Source organism: Xenopus laevis, chromosome 6L (genome assembly GCF_017654675.1).
Source record: "Xenopus laevis strain J_2021 chromosome 6L, Xenopus_laevis_v10.1, whole genome shotgun sequence".
Lineage (NCBI taxonomy): Eukaryota > Metazoa > Chordata > Amphibia > Anura > Pipidae > Xenopus > Xenopus laevis.
The window spans coordinates 38,798,741-38,820,970 of record NC_054381.1 but is presented as its reverse complement, the minus strand read 5'-3'; the positions used below and the strand labels follow the sequence as shown (position 1 = coordinate 38,820,970).

The 22,230-nt window shown below is 39.1% G+C and overlaps 1 protein-coding gene across 4 annotated transcripts in view; it reads right to left on the bottom strand.

Moving 5' to 3' along the window:
- Nucleotides 1-22,230, bottom strand: part of hdac9.L (histone deacetylase 9 L homeolog) — a 285,273-nt gene that overhangs the window by 55,778 nt on the left and 207,265 nt on the right. For all 4 annotated transcript variants that reach the window (XM_041565959.1, XM_041565960.1, XM_018267376.2 and 1 more), the window contains 4 exons: nucleotides 18,132-18,370; nucleotides 11,958-12,114; nucleotides 4,181-4,307; nucleotides 3,466-3,578 (listed from right to left, as the gene is read on the bottom strand). In XM_041565959.1, the coding sequence (XP_041421893.1) occupies nucleotides 3,466-3,578; nucleotides 4,181-4,307; nucleotides 11,958-12,114; nucleotides 18,132-18,370 (636 nt within the window). The remainder of the gene's footprint in view (nucleotides 1-3,465; nucleotides 3,579-4,180; nucleotides 4,308-11,957; nucleotides 12,115-18,131; nucleotides 18,371-22,230) is intronic.

The following is a 22,230-nucleotide window of genomic DNA, read 5'->3' as shown; positions in this document are numbered from 1 at the left end:
CCACAATGGGCACATAAGTGCAGGCAACCTAAATCCACCAATTTTTCAGAATCCACTCATCTCTACAAGATTCATCCTTGGTAAAATATCACAAAGGAAATGCTTTTTCACATTTTATTAAGGTTCGCTGGGCTTGTGAAGTGTAATGTATTGCTGCAACATATATGTCCATTGAAATTTAACTTCCTGCCGTATGCAAATTAGCCAATGCTAGCGCAACTTCGCTTTGCTTGCCAAATTAACGCTAGTAAAACGTCGCCATTGTTCGGCGCCCTGGACGCAACTTTGCATTTTAGTGAATTAGCGTTGTACTGGCGACTTTTTGCCTGGCAAAGTGTGGCGACGTGAGAGAAGCCGTCACTGGCGAGTTTCCGCAGGTTAGTGAATTTGCCCCTATATATTATATTTAAAAAATGCATTATTTCATTGAAAGAAATTAAATTAATATATAAAGAGGCTCCATAATTGCAAACACTGCAAACACATTTACATACACTTTCACCTTGTTTAACAGGAAGGCATAAAAAAATAACTGCACAGATTATATTAGATAGAGACACTTTGGTGCAAATTATAAATACAATGCCCAAAGGCAAAGGAAAACGGCTCAATCTTAATGCCAAAGGTTACCAATTCCTGCCTGTCCATCACTGTAAAGGATCTTGGGACATCTTTGTCTGTCCTTTCCCCAAAGGAGTGACACAGGCTCCACATTGTCCCTGTTACCCACTGGATTGCCCTGTGGCATTTTTTAGAAACACAGGGTCATTTGACTCGTGTCCAGGTTCCGGTTTCTTTTTGCTGGTCAACCAGCATGCAAACATAAGGCTTGAGTAGCCAAAGGCAAGAGTTACTTCTATTTTGCTTATTGTGATTTAATAGATAAACAGGGTATTAATGCAAGTTGTTAAAGTGTCAGTGTAATAAATGAAATGCTATATATCTTCTGCACTAGATGACCTATAATGGGTGCATTTGTAAACACAATGCTGAAATCCCTTTACAGTCATGAACCTATGATTCTATATTGTGATAAAAATGTTATCCTACCCTATTGATGGACACCATTTGTATCTAGATCATGCATTGGTTGCCCAGATTTTCCAAGGCAGAACTTTATAGGAACTATTCTGTGATAAGCCACAGGTGACTGTATCAACAGCCTAAATGATTTATTAGCTCATCAGAAAAATGTTCAGATGTCCAACCCTCCCGTTTTTTTCCACTAGGGTGCTTTACAATTTATAATCTTTGCATCCGAAAGTCCATGTTACTGTGAACTGCAAGGAACAAGTGAGATTAATTCCCATTTATTCCACTTATAAATTATACAGTGGTATAGTGGTACAGTTCCTTTAAAGGAACCCATGCCATAGTAAATAACAATTGTACAATGGAAGTAGCAAACCCCCCACCTCAACAAACTACAAGCAAAATATTGGCTATGTAAGCATCCTGGCCTTGGGAATGGAAATATCTGCCCCACCAGCATACTAAGTTATTTATTCAGCATAAAGAACATTATACACTCAATAGTCCTTCAAGATTTATTAGCAAAGCCTATTGCTTTTCATCTGTTCAAAACATCAAACAACGTCCAGATAATATAAAGGGACACAAGCTAAACATAAAGGGCAAATTCCCAAGTCTTATATTCTGATAAGGTTTTCAGCTGGGACATGTATATGTTTCAGACGTCACTTTTACTGAACCTCACTTAATTTGATTTTGATTCATTTTGATTCTTAATGCATGTCTATTTCTAAAATCTATTCCTTTTGCTGCAAAGGATCCCACAAAGGGAGACTTTCTGTAAATTTGGCATTCACCACAACATAGTGCTTTTTTATTTCTTATTTTAGCCTTAAAAAACTTCCATGAAGGTCATGGTTTGAGACGTCAAAGGATATAAAGACTCACAAATATTTAATTCACAATAGGGATCACTTGGTGTCACTTACACATTGCAGTAGTCAAAATAATTGGAACATGAAGGTGGTAAAAAAACATCCAAAGAGTTTAGTTTCCATCGCCTTCAATAAACAGCGACCTATGAGCACATAGATAATTGTGTACATTTGTGCATTCATGCATAATGAAGGTGTTACCAAGTTGTTTGCTATATACTGCAATAACAACAGCTCCTGATTCTAAAGATGAAGCATTTACAACACAGGTCAAAAGAGACTAAAGGTGGCCATAGACTCAAAGATCCGCTCGTTTGGCGACATCGCAAAACGAGTGGATCTTTCCCCGATATGCCACTAACCGCATGGCTATATCAGGGGGTAATTCGAACGTTCGGCCATATGGCTGTACGATCAAATTACGATGCGCCAAGGGGATCCGACGGGTCGGTCAGTTAAAAACCAAACCTTCCCGATCGATATCGTGGCCAGATATCGATCAGGAAGACCCGTCGGAAGCCCCCATACACGGGCAGATAAGCTGTCAAATTGGTCCAAACGACCGATATCGGCAGCTTTATCTGCCCGTGTATGGCCACCTTTAGTCCAGCCATGGAGTATGGAGAAACATTAGCAGAAGGAATTAGAATTGTTCATATTAAGATAGACACTTATTTCTGATATTTTATATGGAAGAAGCCCCTTAGTTTAAGGCAAGACTTGCTACCTGTACCATTAGAACAGGGATATTTATTTGAATTTCTCTTTAATTAATATAGCTAGCACAACATGCTCTGACGGCAGGGTTATCAGGCTGCGGGCTTCTAACCTGAGAGTGGTCCTTGCCCATGTGATAGTACAAATTATACATTATTGCATTTGTGTTTTAAAGGAGAAGGAAAGGCTTTGTGCACTTGGGGGTGTCAAATGTTAGGCACCCCCAAGTGATTGTATTGACCCCGGGCCAGTGCTGCTATCAGCAGAAAACTGCACCGGCTCGAGGTTTTACCAGTAAGCATCACTCGATCCTCTTCCATCTTCCTTTTTTGTTTCATGTGGCTGCACATGCGCAGTAGAACGAAAAGCCAAACTTTAAGTAAAAAGTTGGCTATTTCGTTCAACTATGCATTAGTTTGCCCCAGGAAATTTGAAGAAAGAAGATGCCGGAAGAGGATCGCTCCGTGGTGCAGTTTTCTGCTGATAGGAGCACCGGCCCAGGGTGTTTCAGGTAAGTCAATTCAATCACTTGGGTTGCCTAACATTTGGCACCCCCAAGTGCACAAAGACTTTCCTTCTCCTTTATGACCTTATTATTCAGGTAATGGATATCCAACCTGAGCCCACCCACCTGTCATTGACCTGCATTATAGTGACAGCAGAAGTTTTTATTGAGGGGATGAAGGCCACAGGTGGGACATTTCTGATTCAACTATAAGGTACACAACCTTCCTTCATATGGGCAGGGCTCCTATCCTAACACAGCATTCATTGATAATATACAGCCTCCCCATCCAACATATTGTCCATTAATGACACTTTAACAAAATGTAAACATTACCTGTTTTCCTTAAAGGGAAGTCATCGTGATTTCCTGGCGGAGGACATTTATATGTTGGGGATGTCCCACTAGGCGGAGGTGAGCATTGATCCAATGATGTATGATGTGCTGCCCTATTGGCACAAGCAAAATATAAATATAATTGCTACATTAAGATGGAGAAAATAAAGAACCCTAAAATAATCAGTGGTACCTTGCATGTCACAAATATGTTCAAAAGTTATTTTTAAGCCTCTTTGAGTTATATGCCACTAACCCATGAGTCCAGTAAACGCAGAATCATTTGGTTTTTAAGACTGGACATTTGGCTTGGAAAACGTCATCTTCCACAAAGGTTAATATTAGAATTATTTAATATTTTCAAATCAGAAATTGAAAATATTCAAATTTTGCTTTATTATAAAAACAGAAAAAGACTGGTGGCTAGCATGTATATACAGTACTAGTGAAGTATCTAAAAACTACTATTAAAATCCTTTTGGTTGATCTGCTTTTGGACTTTTACTGAGCCTGCATATCAGTAAAGATTCTACTTACCCATTATATCTCTGGACCAACCAGCAAACACTGGCTCTGATATGTTTATTGTTATACTCTTCGATAGTTAACTGTGCAACACAAGTGCTAAAATATATACATTTTCCCAGTGATGCCTTAACATGCCTTTCCCGTATACTGTATGTGCAGAGTTTGAGACCAACAAATGAACACCTACATGTACCAAAGCTTGGGGTGGCGTCCCATGGAATGACTGGTTCCGTTTGTCAAAGATTCTTTAGATGCAGACTTACTCAAGATGAACTCTTGGAGCTTCTGTTTCACCTCTGTACTGGCTACTGCCCCTGAAATCAAATGATATAGCTTAGAAACTGAAAATCATCATGAACATTTGCAGAATGCATTATTATTAAGTCAGTAACAGCCTAGCAAAAGGTTTCTTCAAAGGGCATCTGCCCCCCGAAGTGTTTATTTAAAGGACATCTACCCCCTAGGTTTTTAATCTAGCAAGTTTACTTGGGCTACACAACCAGTAGCCTTCAAGCTCTTGTTAAACTATAATATCCAGCATCCCTTTAGCTGTGCCTAGAGATGAAGTGTTCTCAAACAGTTAGAGGTTGATGAGGGATACCCCTCATCATACCTATAGTACACCAGAGATTGTCACAGCTGTTCGCCACTGATATAGTTAAAACTGATTTACAAAATGGGACTTCATTTTGCTTCTTTCTAGCTTAATGGTTAAATAAAGTGTAGAATCAGCTCAGGGGAATATTTTCTAAAATATGACAGATTAATTTAGTTTCTGACACAATTTGCTTACCCATAGGGTAGTTGGGAAATTACTTACTGCCAGAATTTCAAATTAATATTGTGACCTTGAAGAACAGCATGCATTGCACGCACTGTTGGAAAATGGATTAGATATACTCCCTTAAGGTCAATTAGAATTCTGAGAGTACTTACTGTTAAACGAAAAAACTGCTGCAAATACATGACTCAAAGTATGTAGGAAGAAAAGGGCAAATGCAAAAAATAGGCTACACACACACATACTGTATATATACTGTATATATATATATATATATATATATATATATATATATATATCAATTTAAATACTTGGAATCTACTGCAACAATACAACAAGCACATCACAGGGTATTTGCTATAAACTGTAATCTATTTATAAATGTATACACTATAAATATTCATATAAGTTGCAAGTAAAGTACAAGCAGATATTAGTTTTTGCACATTTGTATGTATAAATAGGAATACAGGGTGTCATATTGGTCAGCACAATGGAGGCAGGAGTTTTACAGACAGGTAGGATATTACCATCTAGTGGCAAAAATTAGACTTGTTTTCTGTAAGTCAAACCGTATGACAGCTCCAATTCACTTGTACAAATTATATTATACAGAGGGAGTAATGTACACACAAACAACGATGTTTTCATATAGCACTGTCGATTTAATGAGAAATAAGCAGAAAAACACTTTTAACTATGAATATAAAGTATTTAAGCTATGGCTTCAAGAAAGTCAGAATTGTGATTTAAAGGAAGCTCATAAAACGATGGTGATTCATAATATATATTTTGCTTCCTTGCACTGGTATAAAATCTGACAACTTTATGGCAACTGACGATATATACGTTTAAAGCATGCATGTGTGTGTTTTTCTACTTGTATGTTACAAAACAAAGAGAGGAATATTCCCCCCAAAAAATCAATATTTTCTTAAGTAATATCCCTATCATTTATAATCAGAAGGCTTCAGAAGGACAAATTATTCCCACTAGTACAGGTTACATACAAGACAGGCACCAGATTAAAGGTGGCCATACACGGGCCGATAAAAGCTGCCGACAGACCGTGTCGGCAGCTTATTGGCCCGTGTATGGGGGCCCCCGACGGGCTTCCCCGATCGAGATCTGGCCGAAAGTCGGCCAGATCTCGATCGGATGGGATTAAAAATCCCGTCGGATCGCGGCCGCATCTGTTCATTGATGCGGTCCCGCGATCCGACCGCCCGTTTGGCGAACGCTAGGATCCGATCGTTGGGCCCTAGGGCCCACGATCGGATCAGCCCGATATTGCCCACCTCAAGGTGGGCATATCGGATGGAGATCCGCTCGTTTGGCGACATCGCCAAACGAGCGGATCTATCCGTGTATGGCCACCTTAACTGTTTGCATTTGTCTCCCTCTAGCGAACAAGCATGATAGGAAGCTTATGTGTTCCCTAGCCACAAACAGTGAGTAGTACATAAAGACCCCTCAAAATCTATTAAATTTATAGTGGGAGTTCTGAAGCCTGCCACATATAAAATATTCATTTACTTTTTTTTTCAGATAATTTTTGATACCCAAACATAAATCACAGGGTGGTTGACAGTTCTAAAAACTGGTTCACAAGATTCAAATGATACCCTTTGCAAAATGAATTTGTATCCTGTTTCTAATGTTTGTCCTATAAAACTAACAAATTCAGGGGGCTGAGTTTTGGTGCAGGCATGTAGCCAAATGCACCAGGGCAAATGCATATGCAGCCAAATGCTACTCTTGTACTTTGGTTGTTAATGATTTACTGATGGAAATTGTGTTGTGCACAAAGGTGGGTTGTAGAGGCAATGTTTCAAACAGTTAATGCAGCACGTGGTTATGTTAAGAAAGTGGAGCACCCTCTGTCTGCAGTTCTGTAAAAAGCCATTTGAACCTAACAATGAAAATGCATTACTAAGTAAACCCATGTTAAATTCAATCTGGTGCTCACAAACTTTATTATTATCCTTTCTATAGTGCTGACATGTTTTGTTTAAAGAGATACTGACACCAGAAATGTCACCTTTTTTTACATCTACCATAAAATTGACTTTGCATGCTTTTTATAATTTTGCCATACAGTATTTGCCCAAAGCTTTTACATTATCTATATGACTCCCTGTGATCTCCTATGAGGGGGCTGCCCAGGCACGTTTCAGGGGCTGCTGCCGCCTGAGGCTGCAGCCCCAATGCAGCCCCTCCTCCTGCTCCGCTCTTCTAACTACCAGCGTCGGAGCGGGTGGAGGAGGGGCCGCATCGCTAGTGCAGTGAGCGCTATTGCGCTCGCTGCGCTAGAAGAGCCGAATTTCTGTTTTAAAAAACGGAAATTCGGCTCTTAAAGTTACCAGAGGCGGCTTTTTGCCGCCCCTGGTAACTGGCCGCTCCGTGCCGCCTGAGGCAAGATTCTCACCTTGCCTCATGGCCGGAGCGGCCCTGGGGCTGCCATATTTGTGCAGCAGGAGTCTGTTAGCATTGGAAATTCTAACTGACAGGCTGAGATGGGACAGTCAGGTTGAGAAAACAGTCAGGTTTAGGAACTTCAACTAACAATTACTTACAAAAATAGAACTATCAGCCAAAAACGATCAGCCTGACCTATAGGAACGGATGTGCCGAATCCAGGATTCGGCCTTTTTCAGCAGGATTCAAATTCGGCCAAATCCTTGTGCTTGGCCGAACTGAGTCCTAATTTGCATATGCAAATTAGGGACGGGAAGGGAAATCACAATGACTTTTTGTGACAAAATAAGGCAGTAAAAAATGTTTTGCACTTTTTCCTTTCCAGCCCCTAATTTACAAATATGCAAATGAGTGTTAGGATTCAGTTTGGTATTCTGCCAAATCTTTTACGAAGGATTCGAGTATTTGGCCGAATCCCAAAAGTGGATTCGGTGCATCCCTACCTATAGGTAACTTTTAATGTACATTCATATTTTAAAAAGTAGTTTTTAGTGTCAGTATCACTTTAATACAGACATTATACAGGTATGGGACCTGTTATCCAGAATGCTTGGGACCTGGGGTTTTCCAGATAATGGATCTTTCTGTAATTTGGATCTTCATACCTTAAGTCTACTAGAAAATCATATTACAAAGAAAAAGGAAATCATTTTAAAAAATCTTGATAAAATGGAGTCTATGGGAGATGGCCTTTCCATAATTCAGAACTTTCTGGATGACGGATTTCCTGATAACCTATCCCATACCTGTACATCATTCACACCAATACCTGCCCCAGTGGAGCTTACAAACTAAGGTCACTGTCACATTTACACAGAGGTGCTTCGCCAATGAGTCAAGTTGAGGCTGTCGCCTCAGGCGGCAGCGCCCCACTAGGTACCAGGGGCAGCAGAAATGCTGCACCTGGTACTTTAAGAGCGAATTTCCAGGAGAGGGGGGGCAGCAGCAACTGCTGCTGCCTCAGGCAGCGTAGGGGCCAGGATCGCCCCTGCATTTACACACACGATTGTCCATTTTATCAGGAGCTCATTAACCTGCCTGAATGTTTTTGGATTATGTTTTTCCTAAATGGGCCCCTGTTCCTTGGATTAAAGCAAGAAAAGTCTATCTGTACTTCATCTGTTCAGAACGATGAAGATTTAATTCCCATCTGAGCTACCAGCTTCCTAGCACTCAGTAACTTTATACCTCCATTCCTTGGATAGTAAAACTCTGAATCCAAGAGAGGCAATGACTCACTGAGCCTGAAAATGTCCGTGAGTGGCTTTGCCTAAAACGATGTGCTAAATATGAATAAGGGTGTTCTATGTGCCGATTTATCTAAATATGGGTCTCATTAAAATCATTACTATGAAATGAAGGTTGGCAGGAACATGTTTTAAATGTGTAAAGGGTTACATAATGATGATGATGTAACACCACAGAGAATATTCATTGCGTAATCTTTTCTATTAGCTGCAAAATGCAGTGCAACCACGCTGCAATATAATTTCGGAAATGTCGGAAAAGTGCAAAACAAGGGGGCAAAAAGCACCTTGCTCCAGCCCTTTTGTCTGTGCCATTGTAAAGTGAAGATGTTTACAAATTGCACGTAACTGTAGATGGCATGCTGGTGGCACCTTTACGTAAGGGCAGATGCATTCATTGAACCTACGAATGCAATAAATATCCAGAGATCCCATTCACTTTGCATCATATAAGAAAAAATGCTGAGTTCATGGCACCATTAGGGGTACAATATTCTGGCACTTTGTCACCCACAGGAGAGGGGATCTACAGCAGGCAACAAAGCAGTAAGCACTGCATGTGTCATAGACCTTATAGTCAAGGTATAGTGATGAGTGGGCCAACAAAAATTCAACCCGCACCTGACCCTAATCCGCTCTTTCCCGACCTGCACCCAACCCAAATTCCGGTCAACGCCTCCATTTATAGACCTGCACTCTACCTGTCACAAAAGGGGGCAGGGCAGGCATGCACCTCACAATGGACGCTGCCGGAGCTGAAATCTGAGTAAGTTGGCAGGCAGGGAATGTGGAAGAGCGCAAGCTGAACCCCCCGCGACCCACAGAATGTGTGGTCGGCCTGCACATCACTAGGTAGACATGGTACTCTTCTGTAGTAGTAGTGCTGTAGAGTAAATAGTATTTTACATACTGTACATATCAAAACATATAACATCCATAATTATCTGAATACTCATAGTGGGCTACAGGGCATGCAGTTTTAGATCTTAGTGAGGGTTTTTAGGGTGAAAGGCACTACTGATGGAACCTTTACATTTTCCTCTTTGGATGGTTGCAGATGGTGATTTTGAGCATTTAGGCATGGTGGCCCAAACACCTGAAATCTGTCCCTAGTGACATACAGGTAGGTCTAAAAAGTTGTAGAATCTTGTTCCAAAACTGTTTTGCCTGTTAAGGTAAAGATAAGGTAAAACCCACTACAACCAGAGTTTGCTTTTTTGCCAGTAAATGTTATCTACTGACTGGTTGCTATTGGTTATTGAAACCAAACCAAACATTCTCCTGGTTATTTTACTGCCCCGATTTGTTTAATTCTTCTGCTTTTTGCCCCCACGAGACTTGTAACGAGCTGCCTATTCCAGATGAGAGAATATATTATATTTCAAAGCACTGCTTGGCAATCTTCTATTTTAAAACATAAACGTATGGTCGTCTTAAGTAGGGTTATAGGTGGAAAAAGGGTCAACCTGACATTCAGAATTTGGTTTTCTTCCTGAAGAAAAAGTATAGTCTTGTGTGACAGGTTTGTAATGAATACTGATTACAAATGCAAACAGTAATTAGCGTACAAGGAAAGAAAAATAGAAAACCAAACACTATTTTAGAAGTTTATTGTACAATTGCAAAAGACTTTGCAATCAGTTGGGCATGTTAACAGGCTCTTGAGTAAAGTCACACAGCCAGATTTCCAAGTATTCTTGCAGCTATCTTCTTCATTTGCTGTCTTTATATTGGAAAAATAAACCATGTAATCCCGGAAAATGTAAATAACAATGACAAAGCAAATTCAATATAATCTGTTTCGTAGAAATGATTTGAAAGCAAACACCCCAACAAATATTACAACAAGTCTGTCCCCCCAGCCTTAGCCTTAAAAGACCAAAGAAGCAGCCTCTATATATTCAGTAAAAGATAAAAAATAGTATTGGAATATGTTAAATCTGAAAGTCTTGCGGGCATCAGACACTGCTGATGTGGATTTAAGATATTTAAGATATGCATCAAAGTTTAGGGGGCATGGTATCTACATAACAAAACCACATCAAGACCGCCTTAAATGTGCTACCAAAAATTACATCACACTGTAAGAAAATGTATAAAGTTGATTTAGTGGGATCTAAAGTGTATGTTTGCAAACACTTCTCTACGGCTATTGGTTCAAGATCTACCCATTGGGGTATTATATATTATTGAGGTTATAAACAATGAATACAGAAGGATAGGAATTTTGCTGTGAGTTCATTCTTGAGAGCCCCATAGCAGCGAAGTCAGAGGAGGGGCTGCATGACCCAGCTCTGCATGCCAGCGGGTGATAGGCAGAGGTTGGGGGGAAAGGGGGGGAAGGGGCACAGCAACAGCCAGAGAGAGGGAAACAAAAGGAGCTGGGTAGGCTGGGCTAACCACCATTTTATGTGGCCAGCAAGGAAGAAGGTCCCACCCACCCATTAGTTTGGGATTAACTACTCTAATTGGTCAATGCTGTTTGATAAGCAATGCCCGGATGGTTTGGGAGTTTAAGAGTATTATGGGCTAATAAAAAGGGGATAGGGGTATTTGTCACAGCACAGGCAGGTCTTTTTGTCAGTCTACCGGGGAGGTGATCTGTTATGGGAGGACATATCAGGTCAATTGGGTGGTTTAACCCCTTAAGGTGGGTGACCACGTTTAACAGATGGAGTACTAAAGGGGGGCAATAGGAAGCCCCAGGAGAGGCGGCAGGGATCCTCTCAGCTAGGGACTGGGCGGCTGGAGGAGATCCTAGGTTACTTTGGAAGGGGTAGACTGACAACGGGCTCAGGCAGACAAGTTTGGGTTACTTATTGTTATTATCTAATGGAATTGTTGCAATGTTATATAAATGGATGTTATGGATAAATTATTCACAATTACATTTGTATTGATGTTATGCATTGTTATGTATTAATAAAAGCTGTGGCCATGATCATTCCAAATAATGATATTTGTCACTGGTTACTATGTGTCAGAGGAGTGAGTGTAGGCGGATGCATGGGTCATGCATTGGCTGTGAACAATGTTCAATTTTTCTTATAACATAGTTTTCCATTTTTGATCTAGAGAACTCAAACACTGTTGCCAAAAATGCATGTTGTTATCGCTTTATTATTATAAAGAAGGCAATGTGGAACAGACAGGGCCGGATTTACATAGCGGGGGCCCCTAGGCCCTATGTCGTTCGTTGCCCTATCCCCTCCCTTTTATTCGCTCAAATTTTCATCATCGGGACCGGAGCAATGGGGATTGGCGCACAGCGAATTAAAAAAACTATAATATCTCCAGCGCATCCCCAATGTTTCTGAACCAATGTGGGTGAGGTTGGGCAGCATGTCGCCCCCTAAAATCCTGCCGCCCTAGGCCCGGGCCTGCCTTTCCACAAATCCGGGCCTGGGAACAGACATACACATGTATTTTAGTCCAGCTAAGGAGACAGAATTCCTTACTTTCTTTCACTCTGTCTTTGCTTCGAGGGTGACATAACTGCTGCTCCCGGCGATGCCTTTCTGCTTCCTGTTCTTTTCTCTGTTGTTCCATTTTATGTTCCTTCTCTCTCTCCAGGAGTTCTTGCTGTTGCTTCATTGCTAGAAGCTCTTGCTGCAGCTTGAATATAGAACAAAGAAATCACTAGTATTATTTTCAAGACAAAATCCATCAGCCACACAACAAGTTGTCCTGGGAACAGGTTTACAAAAGAATATGAATAACCTGCACAATACATAGGGAATAATGTACCCACTGTTGCAAAAAATAAGGATATTATACATCACTTAGGAGTTCCATGACCATATAAAGATGCATAGTCGAAGGCCAAGTGCTTTTATACAGGTCATGGATTTGTGAGATAACTTCTAATAGCCTCATATTTTACAACAGGGTTCTGAATACACAAGAGTATCCTTGAAATGATCCCTATAAACAGTGCTTAGTGATGTCACATGACTCGCTGAAACCTGTGTATTATAATAAAGTACCTACTATGGTAAATTATGAGGCTATTAGAAGTCACCTCGGAGTTCCATGACATGTATAAAAGATATTTGGAAGAGTAGGTGAGTGCATACAGATGTATCACAAAACACATCATTCCATAATATGCAAATATGACATCCTTTCTACACAACTCAGACAGTGTCCACCTATCATCAAATAATAAATGGATAGGTAAATTAGGAATGATAAATTTATGTACTATATATACTCTGATGGGTCCATATCTCTCCACAGCAGTCAAAGCAGCTGCCTATGGTCACAAGGTGCTAACATTAAGATAAAAATCTAGTTCAAGATCCAGAGGCAACGCACTTAACCCCTTGCCTTACTCCTTCTGATTTAAAGGGTCACTCTACTTTCAATGTTTATTGTCCCTATGGATTTGGCTAATGGAGGTACTAAGAGTTGAATGTACATTTACTTTCCTTTTCCTACACCCCCTAGTTGTGCCCCAGCTACCATTTTCTAATTGGTTTGATGACCACAACCTTCAACATCACCTAAAGTTTAATAGTCTAAACTGCTTTAATAGTCTCAAACAGTAAAATAAGGGATGGGTATAGAAAAGCACATGAGCAGCAATGTATAGATGTAAGAGCAGGTTCACATCAACCTCTCATCTATTGTTGCTTAGCACATTATATGCTTATGTCCTAACACAGGGTATCATTTGTATCTGTGACCAAAATCTTGCCTTGGTGACAACAAAACTGTGTAACTTTGAGATTTAATCTGGACCATTATTTGATAAAACACCAAATTCTGATGTATTCTTCATATATCTGTTATGTGGACTCATATTTCACCATATGTGGTTCATTTGTGTATCTGGATTCATTTGCATTGTGTTAAGCTGTGACTTGATCTGATGATGATCTGCTGGTGGGCATATATTGCATTTGCTCTGACAGCCCCCAGTGCACAAAAAAAACCCACCAGTGGATCTCATTCTGGCATATTGTCCAATCACAGGGACTCCATGGTTACAATCAATATGATTGAGAGTGATCTTCTGAGACATTTTGCAATTGGTTTTCGTTTTTTATTATTTGTGGTTATTGAGTTATTTGGCTTTTGATTGAGAAGCTCTCCGGTTTGCAATTTTAGCAATCTGGTAGCTAGGGTCGAAATTACCCTAGCAACCATCCACTGATTTGAATAAGAGACTGGAATATGAATAAGAAAAGGCCAAAATAGAAATATGAGTAATAAAAGGTAGAAAACAATACATCTGTAGTCTTAGAGAGCATTTGTTATTTTAGATGGGGTCAGTGACCCCCATTTAAAAGCTGGAAAGAAGAAGAAGAAGGTAAATATTTCAAAAACTATAAAAAAGAAAAAAATGAAGGCCATTGAAAATTTGCTTAGAATTAGCAATTTTATAACATACTTAAAGTTAACTTATAGTGAAACACCCCTTTAAGAGCCAGTGATACCCAGTGTAACTTCTAGCCTGTGTTCAGTGGCGGAACTACCGGGGGAGCAGGGTGTGCGATCAGGCCAGGAAATAAATTGAAGTTATATACTGCTCATAAACAGGGTATGTTTTGTGTTATATAGTGATGGGCGAATTCGCGGGAAAATCGTGAATTGTGACATTTTTCCGAAAAAAAAACATAAATATCGAACATTTTTACGAAAAATCGTGAAAATCAGAAATTGACGCCTACGTCCAAGCCGACGCTGGCGTTAAAGTCAATGGACATCCGAATAGCGTTGACGTGTGCCGATTTTGACACGCGTCCAAAAAAAATTTCGAATTTCAAATTTCGAGAAATTTCGGATGTTTCGAGAATTCGTGCCAGACGAATTTATTCGCCCATCACTAGTGTTAAACACACGTTACATCTAAATGGAGCTTATGCTGTACTCAGTAGAACACGGATCTTAGATCTTAAACAATTAAGACGGCTGCAGACTGATGCTTGAGTGAGAGACCAATTATAAGTGAAACTATTCTATTACATACGTTAAAAAAGCACATGGAACAGAATATCTTGCTTGGGACTTGTACATAGAGATATATATTTTTGTTTAAAGCACAGATTCACCCTTTCGTTGCCAGAAAGCTCGGCATTACTTTGTTGCGGAGCGTGTCACAAACATCTCGGGCTGCTCAGATTGCAAAACCTGAGCTTTCTTGGAAAAGGCATTTCTTTGCAAAGAACTTAATGGAAGCTATCCCCTGGGGACCCATTCGCAGGCAGTTGTAAATGTTCTTAAGAGAAACATTCCTAGTCACTCTTTTCCTCTTTGGATAACGGACAAGGGGAATGACAATAGAAGCCCTGTTAATATGAGCAACGCTCCAAACTATGCAGGAAATAGATTTGCTGAATTAAAGAAATTTGCTGCCCCATTGCTTGTTTAAGGAGAGAGGCCCTGGGACAAATTGCAGAAAATCAAAAACAACATCAGCCTTTAAGAAGTGGGAAGACATTAATCATGTATATAAATGCAGCTTGCTCTGGTTGACGAGAGCAATCACATCAAACAAGTTGTAATGCGTCTTGCAAAATCCAATTATTATGGTTCTTGCAATCCCACCCTCTCCTTTGTCAAATGGAATAATCTGGTTTATATAGCAAAATTAAACTGCCTGGTTATGGAGGTGTTGGAGAACTGGGACAGATATTTATTATGGGGCCACCACCAGGCATCAGGCCATTCATTTTTTGAGTCCATGTTAAATACGAGACCAAATTTAAGCATTGGTTGTTTTAAATTACCATTATACTAAGCAAATGTGAATTTTACAACAATATGCTTCACCCTTCTTGCAGAATAAAGCTGGTATCAAGCCTCTAGCTCATGGGTCCCCAACCTTTTTTTACCAGTGAGCCACAAAAAAGTTGGGGAGCAACACAAGCATGCAAATATTCCAGGGTGCAAAATATGGGCTGTGATTGGCTATTTGGCAGCCTTTGTGTGGACTGGAAGTCTAGAGAAGGTTCTGTTTGGCAGTACACCTGTTTTTTTATGCAACTAAAACTTGCCTTTAAGACAGGGATTCAGGAATAAGCACCTTCATTGAGGACCTTGGGAGCAACATCCAATGGGTCAGAGAGCAACATGTTGCCCACGAGCCACTGGTTGAGGACCACTGTAGCTGGATGGGCAGATATTGTACACACATGCAGAGTATCATGATCAGCTGGATTGACATATCTTCAGCCATCATTCCACAATCTGTGCAGGCTATCCATTCACAGGGGTGGGGGGGGGGTATCACACAGACCAATGATCATATTGTTTGGCCAGAATGACCAGTTGCATTAAGAAATCTGTGTGTGTGTGTGTGTATATATAGAGGAAGCAGGTCCTGCAACTGCAGAGGGGCACGTCAGGTATAGGGGCCCAGTGGGATACTAAGTAATAACAAGCTTTAATATAGTTGAATGTATTTAGAAATCCCATGGCACATGAGCTGGAGCCCTAAGTGGTACAAATTGTACTCATGTAAGGAGCACTCCCTTCTGTTGGATTTTGAATGCAGGCTGCATTTTGTACTGTGTACCATATCCCAAGCATCAGCCGGCCTTCCCTAGCTTGCAAGTCTGCATGACATATAAGTTAAGGGGGCAGCAAAGGGAATGCCCAGCCCACCCCTCATGTTCATAAGAACTGTGTCCATGGCAAAGGTGCAGATCTTTATCCTAAAACTAAGGGCACAACCTGCACGGCAAGGTACGAAGTGCTCAAAGCATGCTGCTATGCATCCTGTGTCCCATGCTGCATAAACTGGCTCCCAAATTTTAGGAGGCTCCTAAAATTAATTAATCTATGGAACCTAGTAACACATATCTGTATCTGTAAATGGGTTATTATGCCTGGCACAGATTGTGTACTTATATCATTGATCAAGTATTTCACCATTTTAATGACCAATTGAAGTATTACATTGAAACCAATATGGGAGCCCAACAAATATTAATACCGATAACTCTGTAGATAGATACATAATCCCTGTGCTCAATAATCTGCATTTGTATGATTTTTATATCTTATTTTACTGAACAAATACCATTTGTCGATTACTTTTTAAAAGCCTAAACAACTGAAAACGTTGGGGCTTAGCAAATCAGCATGCGCCTTACTAAATTACATGGGTGTTTGTTATTTTGTTTCTTATTCCAATCCCAGACGTGAGGTTCATCATCACTGATATATGTACAAAAGAAATAGGGCTGCTGATCATTTAGAAGAAGACATGAAATCTCAGAGACCTCTGTTATTGGCTTTTTCATTATTGTGGAAATTCTCTGTAAAATGAAAGGCTTATAGGAGATCCTCTTTGGAAGCCTTTCAGAGATGGAGACCACACAGCTCCATTAAATGCTGCGGATTTGACTAAAAAACAAAATGTTCTTGGATTTACCTTTCCAGCAATTTGCGTTTGTTCCCAGATGACAGCAGTAGGCTCCATAACAACTGGTGTTTGGAGGTTTTAGGTTATTCCCTGACCACTCAAAGTTATTACTTAACAACATAAACATTGGCTGGTAATGAGACTACAGTTATTTTGATTTATATTCAACCCCTTCAGCTATTTTTTTTTTGGGTACGCAGACCATCCCATGGCTGGGTTTAGTGCCTGATAATGAATATGGGTTGTTAAGAGATAGCTTAGCAGCCAGTACACTGATCTTAATTGATTGCTGCAATAACAGTCTGCCTTTTTATTGCAATGCTTACCCAGCCTCAGTAAAAACACATTCACATTATTGTGTTACTTTCCCAAGTCCTCTGTCTATATGCTATGTGAACGAGAGAACTCCCATGTGAGTCCAACTATTTCATTGCTATGTCATCCAAGTAAGCTTCGATCAAGGTGACCGAGAACTTGCCCTCTACAGAATAAATAATGTCAACATTTGGAGACACTGGCTTCACGGACAGATATCCAACACTTCACTTCTGCACCCATTGTTGCATTTTAATGATTAGTGAAGCTGGTAAGAACATAACTGTGGCTACAAATGCTTCTTCTCACACTCTGTATGAATCCTTATGAGTGTAAACTGCCTTAAGCTAGCTCAAACTTATATAGCAGCCATGCTATTAAACTTCACTTTTTGGAGAATGCTTTATTTATTGATATATAAAGGTATTTGTCCTGATTTTGTGCAACTTGGCTAACTACATTTCCTCAGAGCTCATACTTTACACACCAAGTATTGCGGCAAATGAGCGTCCCTTGGGGCTGATGATGTCATCAGTTATAAATGGTGCTCAGTCGTGTGACTTACGTCACTTGACTCATGAAAGCTGAAATAATGAAACAATAGTGTAAAATATAAGAATATTATTAGAGGTATGAAGATACAGCAACTAGTGCATTATATACAGGACATGGACATTCAGGATGATTCCTAACGTATTATGATGTCACTAATGAAAAGCCCATTTACCGCCCATTTATCGGTATAACAAACTAGGGCAGAAACATGACTTGGAACTACAGTAGCTTGAAAATAGGGAAATAGATAAGATAATATTTTTCCAGATAACGGGCAACCATAGCAGCCGATATATGTTGTCTATGTTAACTTAAACATCTTTTGAATGCCCATGCTTCCAAATTGGTCCCTATGATATTGATAACTTTTAAATTTTGCCAGCATTACCTTGAGGTGCTCCTGGAGCTGAGCCTGGTGTTGCCTTGTGAGGTTTTCATGCTGCTTCTGAAACTCTGCAATAAGAAGTTGCTTCTGGATTTGCTGCTGCTGTTTAATTATCAGAAGTTCCTGCTGCAACTGTTTCTCTCTCAGAACCGGATCCACAACTGGCATTGCTGTCCTGAGATCGGTCCGTAAGTCTAATGGGGAGATGGGTTCCAGGCCAATGGGAAACTCAGACTTTATATCTGTTGAGGGTAAAAAAAAGAACAAAGTTGCTTTAATAAAACTTCAGCTATGGAAATGAATGATCAGAACACAACATTAAACCTGTAAAAACATAAACTTGACTTTCTGCCTAATTTAGGCCTAATTTATTGGTTTAACAGGAATTTTAAATACTTGGCAAATAGGTTTGTAAGCATCATCTTAACACTGGATTTACCTATTGTGGTCAACATTGTCCTATCTCTCCATATTCTGAAATTATTAAAAATGGCAGCACAATTCCAGAACATGCTTTAAGACCAACATTCCCCAGGGGGACCAGGGCAGGCGCCTTCTCTGTCATGCCATACAAAATGTTCCAGTTCACTTGTCTTGATAATGCCTAGAAATTACCATTGGGATGTGATACATGTGATCTATCTTGCAGCTGTTGGTAATTGCCTGAGAAGAAGGAATTTCACAATAAGTGACATGCAGTGAGTTTTTCTGTATATGAAACACTGACCAGGTGTAAATGGTGTTGTACAAAACTAGCAGCACACACCTGGCTGTCAGATACCATCAGCAAACATATACTTATCTTTCTATCTGGGGAACATAACTACGCAAGGCCACACTACTGGCTGTCAGTAAGATTTACTATAAATTGCAAAGGAAAATGAAAGCCTGAAAATGAGCTACCCTCACAGCAAAGTGCATGTTCATCCTTTCAATATGTTCTACAGAACAAAATATATAAAGCTAAAGATACTTCTGCCCCAGTGATCAAACTAAGGTAGGGATGAGCAACCTGTAGAACTATAACTTCTAGTATAACCTCACAGCCAAATCAAGATTAACATAAAATATAAACGAGCAAATTGGGAAGTAGTGGCAAACAAACATGCATGCTACAATCTATAGGTGACCACCAGCCTCCAGCAAACTTGCTTTGCCTTTGCATCTAGTTCTACTTAAACCATAGTTAATGAAGCGGTCAAAAAAAGTCTGGCCAATTCTGTAGTCAAAGGTACAGTATAATGTGTCAAAAGCAGAACTGTAAGTTACAAACAAATAGCCAGCTTTAGATTGTGGAACAATAAACGAGGTCATTTACAGTAACATCCAAGAGAGCAATTGTCAACAATTTTTAAGTTCATTATCCAGTGACTTTTTTTCATCTTAAATGATCCAATAGATCTGCTAAACCATTTACTAGACACCCATTTAAAAGCGAATATCTTATTAATTGTTAGTAATAATGGCTACTGGGTATTTCATTAAATGTGGCAAGGACCCAAAATAAAAGAGACAGCCCATGAAGAGACCAGGAAATGATTGCATTTTAGTTTTCCTATTACTTTATTATATTTTCATTGACTTGTACCAAAACACACACACACGCACATTTTATAGGGGTTATAAATTTATTTAAATATATATATTCATTAATTAAAAAACTTGATTTAATCAGATTGCTGAAAAATGCAATAAAATTGAGCAAAATCCTGAATCGCTTGGATTTTCTAGGGTTTTTCATGAATTACTCAAATTTTTTGGGGGTTTGCGCAAATTTTTGTTTTTTTTGGCCAAAAACCCACAAAAAGTCAGAGTTTTAGGCTAAACCCAGCGCAGGCCACGAAAACTTCAAATTGAGATTGGTGGCTCTTCCATTGATTTATACAGGACCTCGACAGGTCTGAGATGGCGGATTTTCAGAATATGATGTTTTATAATCTACAGACTCCAGCACCCAGGCATGTAACCCTGTTTAATGGAGTGCACACATCTAGCTGTATATATATAAATATATATATATATATATATATATATATATATATATATATATATATATATATATATATATATATATATATATATATATATATATATATTCTGTGTCAAACGACCGCACTCTGAAGACCGGATTTCGTTTATTCTTTGCGGGTGAAGGGTCCAAAAAATTCATGTAGAGATTTGTTTGCAAGGATCCGCACACCAAAATTTTCATCAAAATAAGTGTTTTATTTAGTACATAGAACCTGTGTTTAGGTATAATAATATATATTATCGATCACAATTTGCATTAGCAATATATTCTAATTTCCATACACATAAACTCTTCCACTGCAAATCTCCCTTATCTGCTGACAACACACTGAAATCCAATAACATTTTAAATACTCATAGTTTAAATGCTTCATTTGTTCAGCCTGTATTCTGCCCGGTTAAGGATGAAAGTTTACACACTGAGTACAAACTATTCTGTGCTTTAAAAAAATATAGCAATGAATAACCCAAACTGATGATAAGAATACAGGAATGGTTATCAGAAAATTACTTCACATACTGTAATGCTTTGCAGTACAATTAAATCTATTATCTAAACCAAAATGGAAAAAAAACAAACTTTGTTTCAAATAAAGGTTAATGTTTTCTCCAGCTTTTTCTTCTCTCTTCCAGTCTCTAATCCTTACAGGATACAAATAGTAGCTATTCTAAGCTAAAAGTCATGTGTTTCAAGCAGCCAATCCTCTGTGAAACATAATTAAAATAACAAATTAAGACAGCAATGAATACTGAGATGGTTAAAGATTTCACAAGGTTTAAATATGAGTTACAGAGAGAAGTACTCTTTTACACCCATTATACAAAATAATGGGGATTATGGTGTATTGTAGGGGTTGGAAAGCTATAGAAGTTTCCTACTGTAGCAAATAGGAAGTAGAAGTTATAGAGGTTTCCTATTGTAGTAAATAGGAAGTAGCCCAAGACTGCACCCATTTTGACTGCTATTACACTTAAACAACTTTATCCCAATTAGTTTGTTCTGTCTCCAATAAGGATCAGTTGCATCTTACTGGTACAAGTACATGGGACTGTTATTATTACAGGAAAAAAAATACTTTTAAAATGTTAAATTACGGTAATTAATTAAAATGGAGTCTACAAGAGATGGCCTTCCCATAATTTGAAGCTTTCTGGATAACAGGTTTCTGGATAACTGCTCCCATACCTGTACACTGATGTTTTCCTAGATCTCTAGTTTTATTGAAGCTAATGGGGTCCGTAACCAACGGTTGTACCTCTCAAAGTGAACTAGAACTGAACAAGTCCAACAACCACTGCATTAAGGTATATGAAAATTGTATGAGCAAATACATTTCTACAATAGCAGTAGAAAATTTTTATATCAGAATTCATTGCACAACTGTTTCTTGTAGAGAATCATACAACTCATTTTTGCTTATGCAATTAGAGAATACATTTAATGCTAAATAAATTCTATCTTAGATGTATCCGTCGTTTTTAATTTTTATTGAATACACACAACAAAAACTGGAATTTTCCCTTAGAAATAGAGGATGAGATTTAGCCGATTATTACATAGTCAGTTGCAAAGCCAAGGACAAATAGGTTAGCAGAGTGGCCAGAGCAGATCCCAGAAGCCCTTTTGTGTTGCTTTATATGGGAGAATTATTTTATGAGACATATTCCCAAGCATCGATTATTTTTTGCAAATCATTGTCAATATCTAGTGGATGCTGTTCATAAACTACCAATGGGAACATATCAATCTTACGCTATAGGCGTAAAATAAAGATACAGAAAAAGAAAAGCTGCACATGTACGTCTCAGTGTTCAGTTAAATAAGCAGAATTGCAGTGTAGGGAAAATTAAAGAAAATTAGCTGTTGATCTAAGAGAATTGTGCAAGATATGAAAACATACTTTAACACGCTACTAAGCACATCACTAACTGCATCTAAGAAATGTATAATTAGAGATGACATCAATAAAACATCTATGCTTAGAAAGATAATTGCAGGTATTAGCGGAGAGAAAACAGGGAATAATGGGGGGGATGATTTACATGAGAAGTGGGGAAAAACATTATAAAC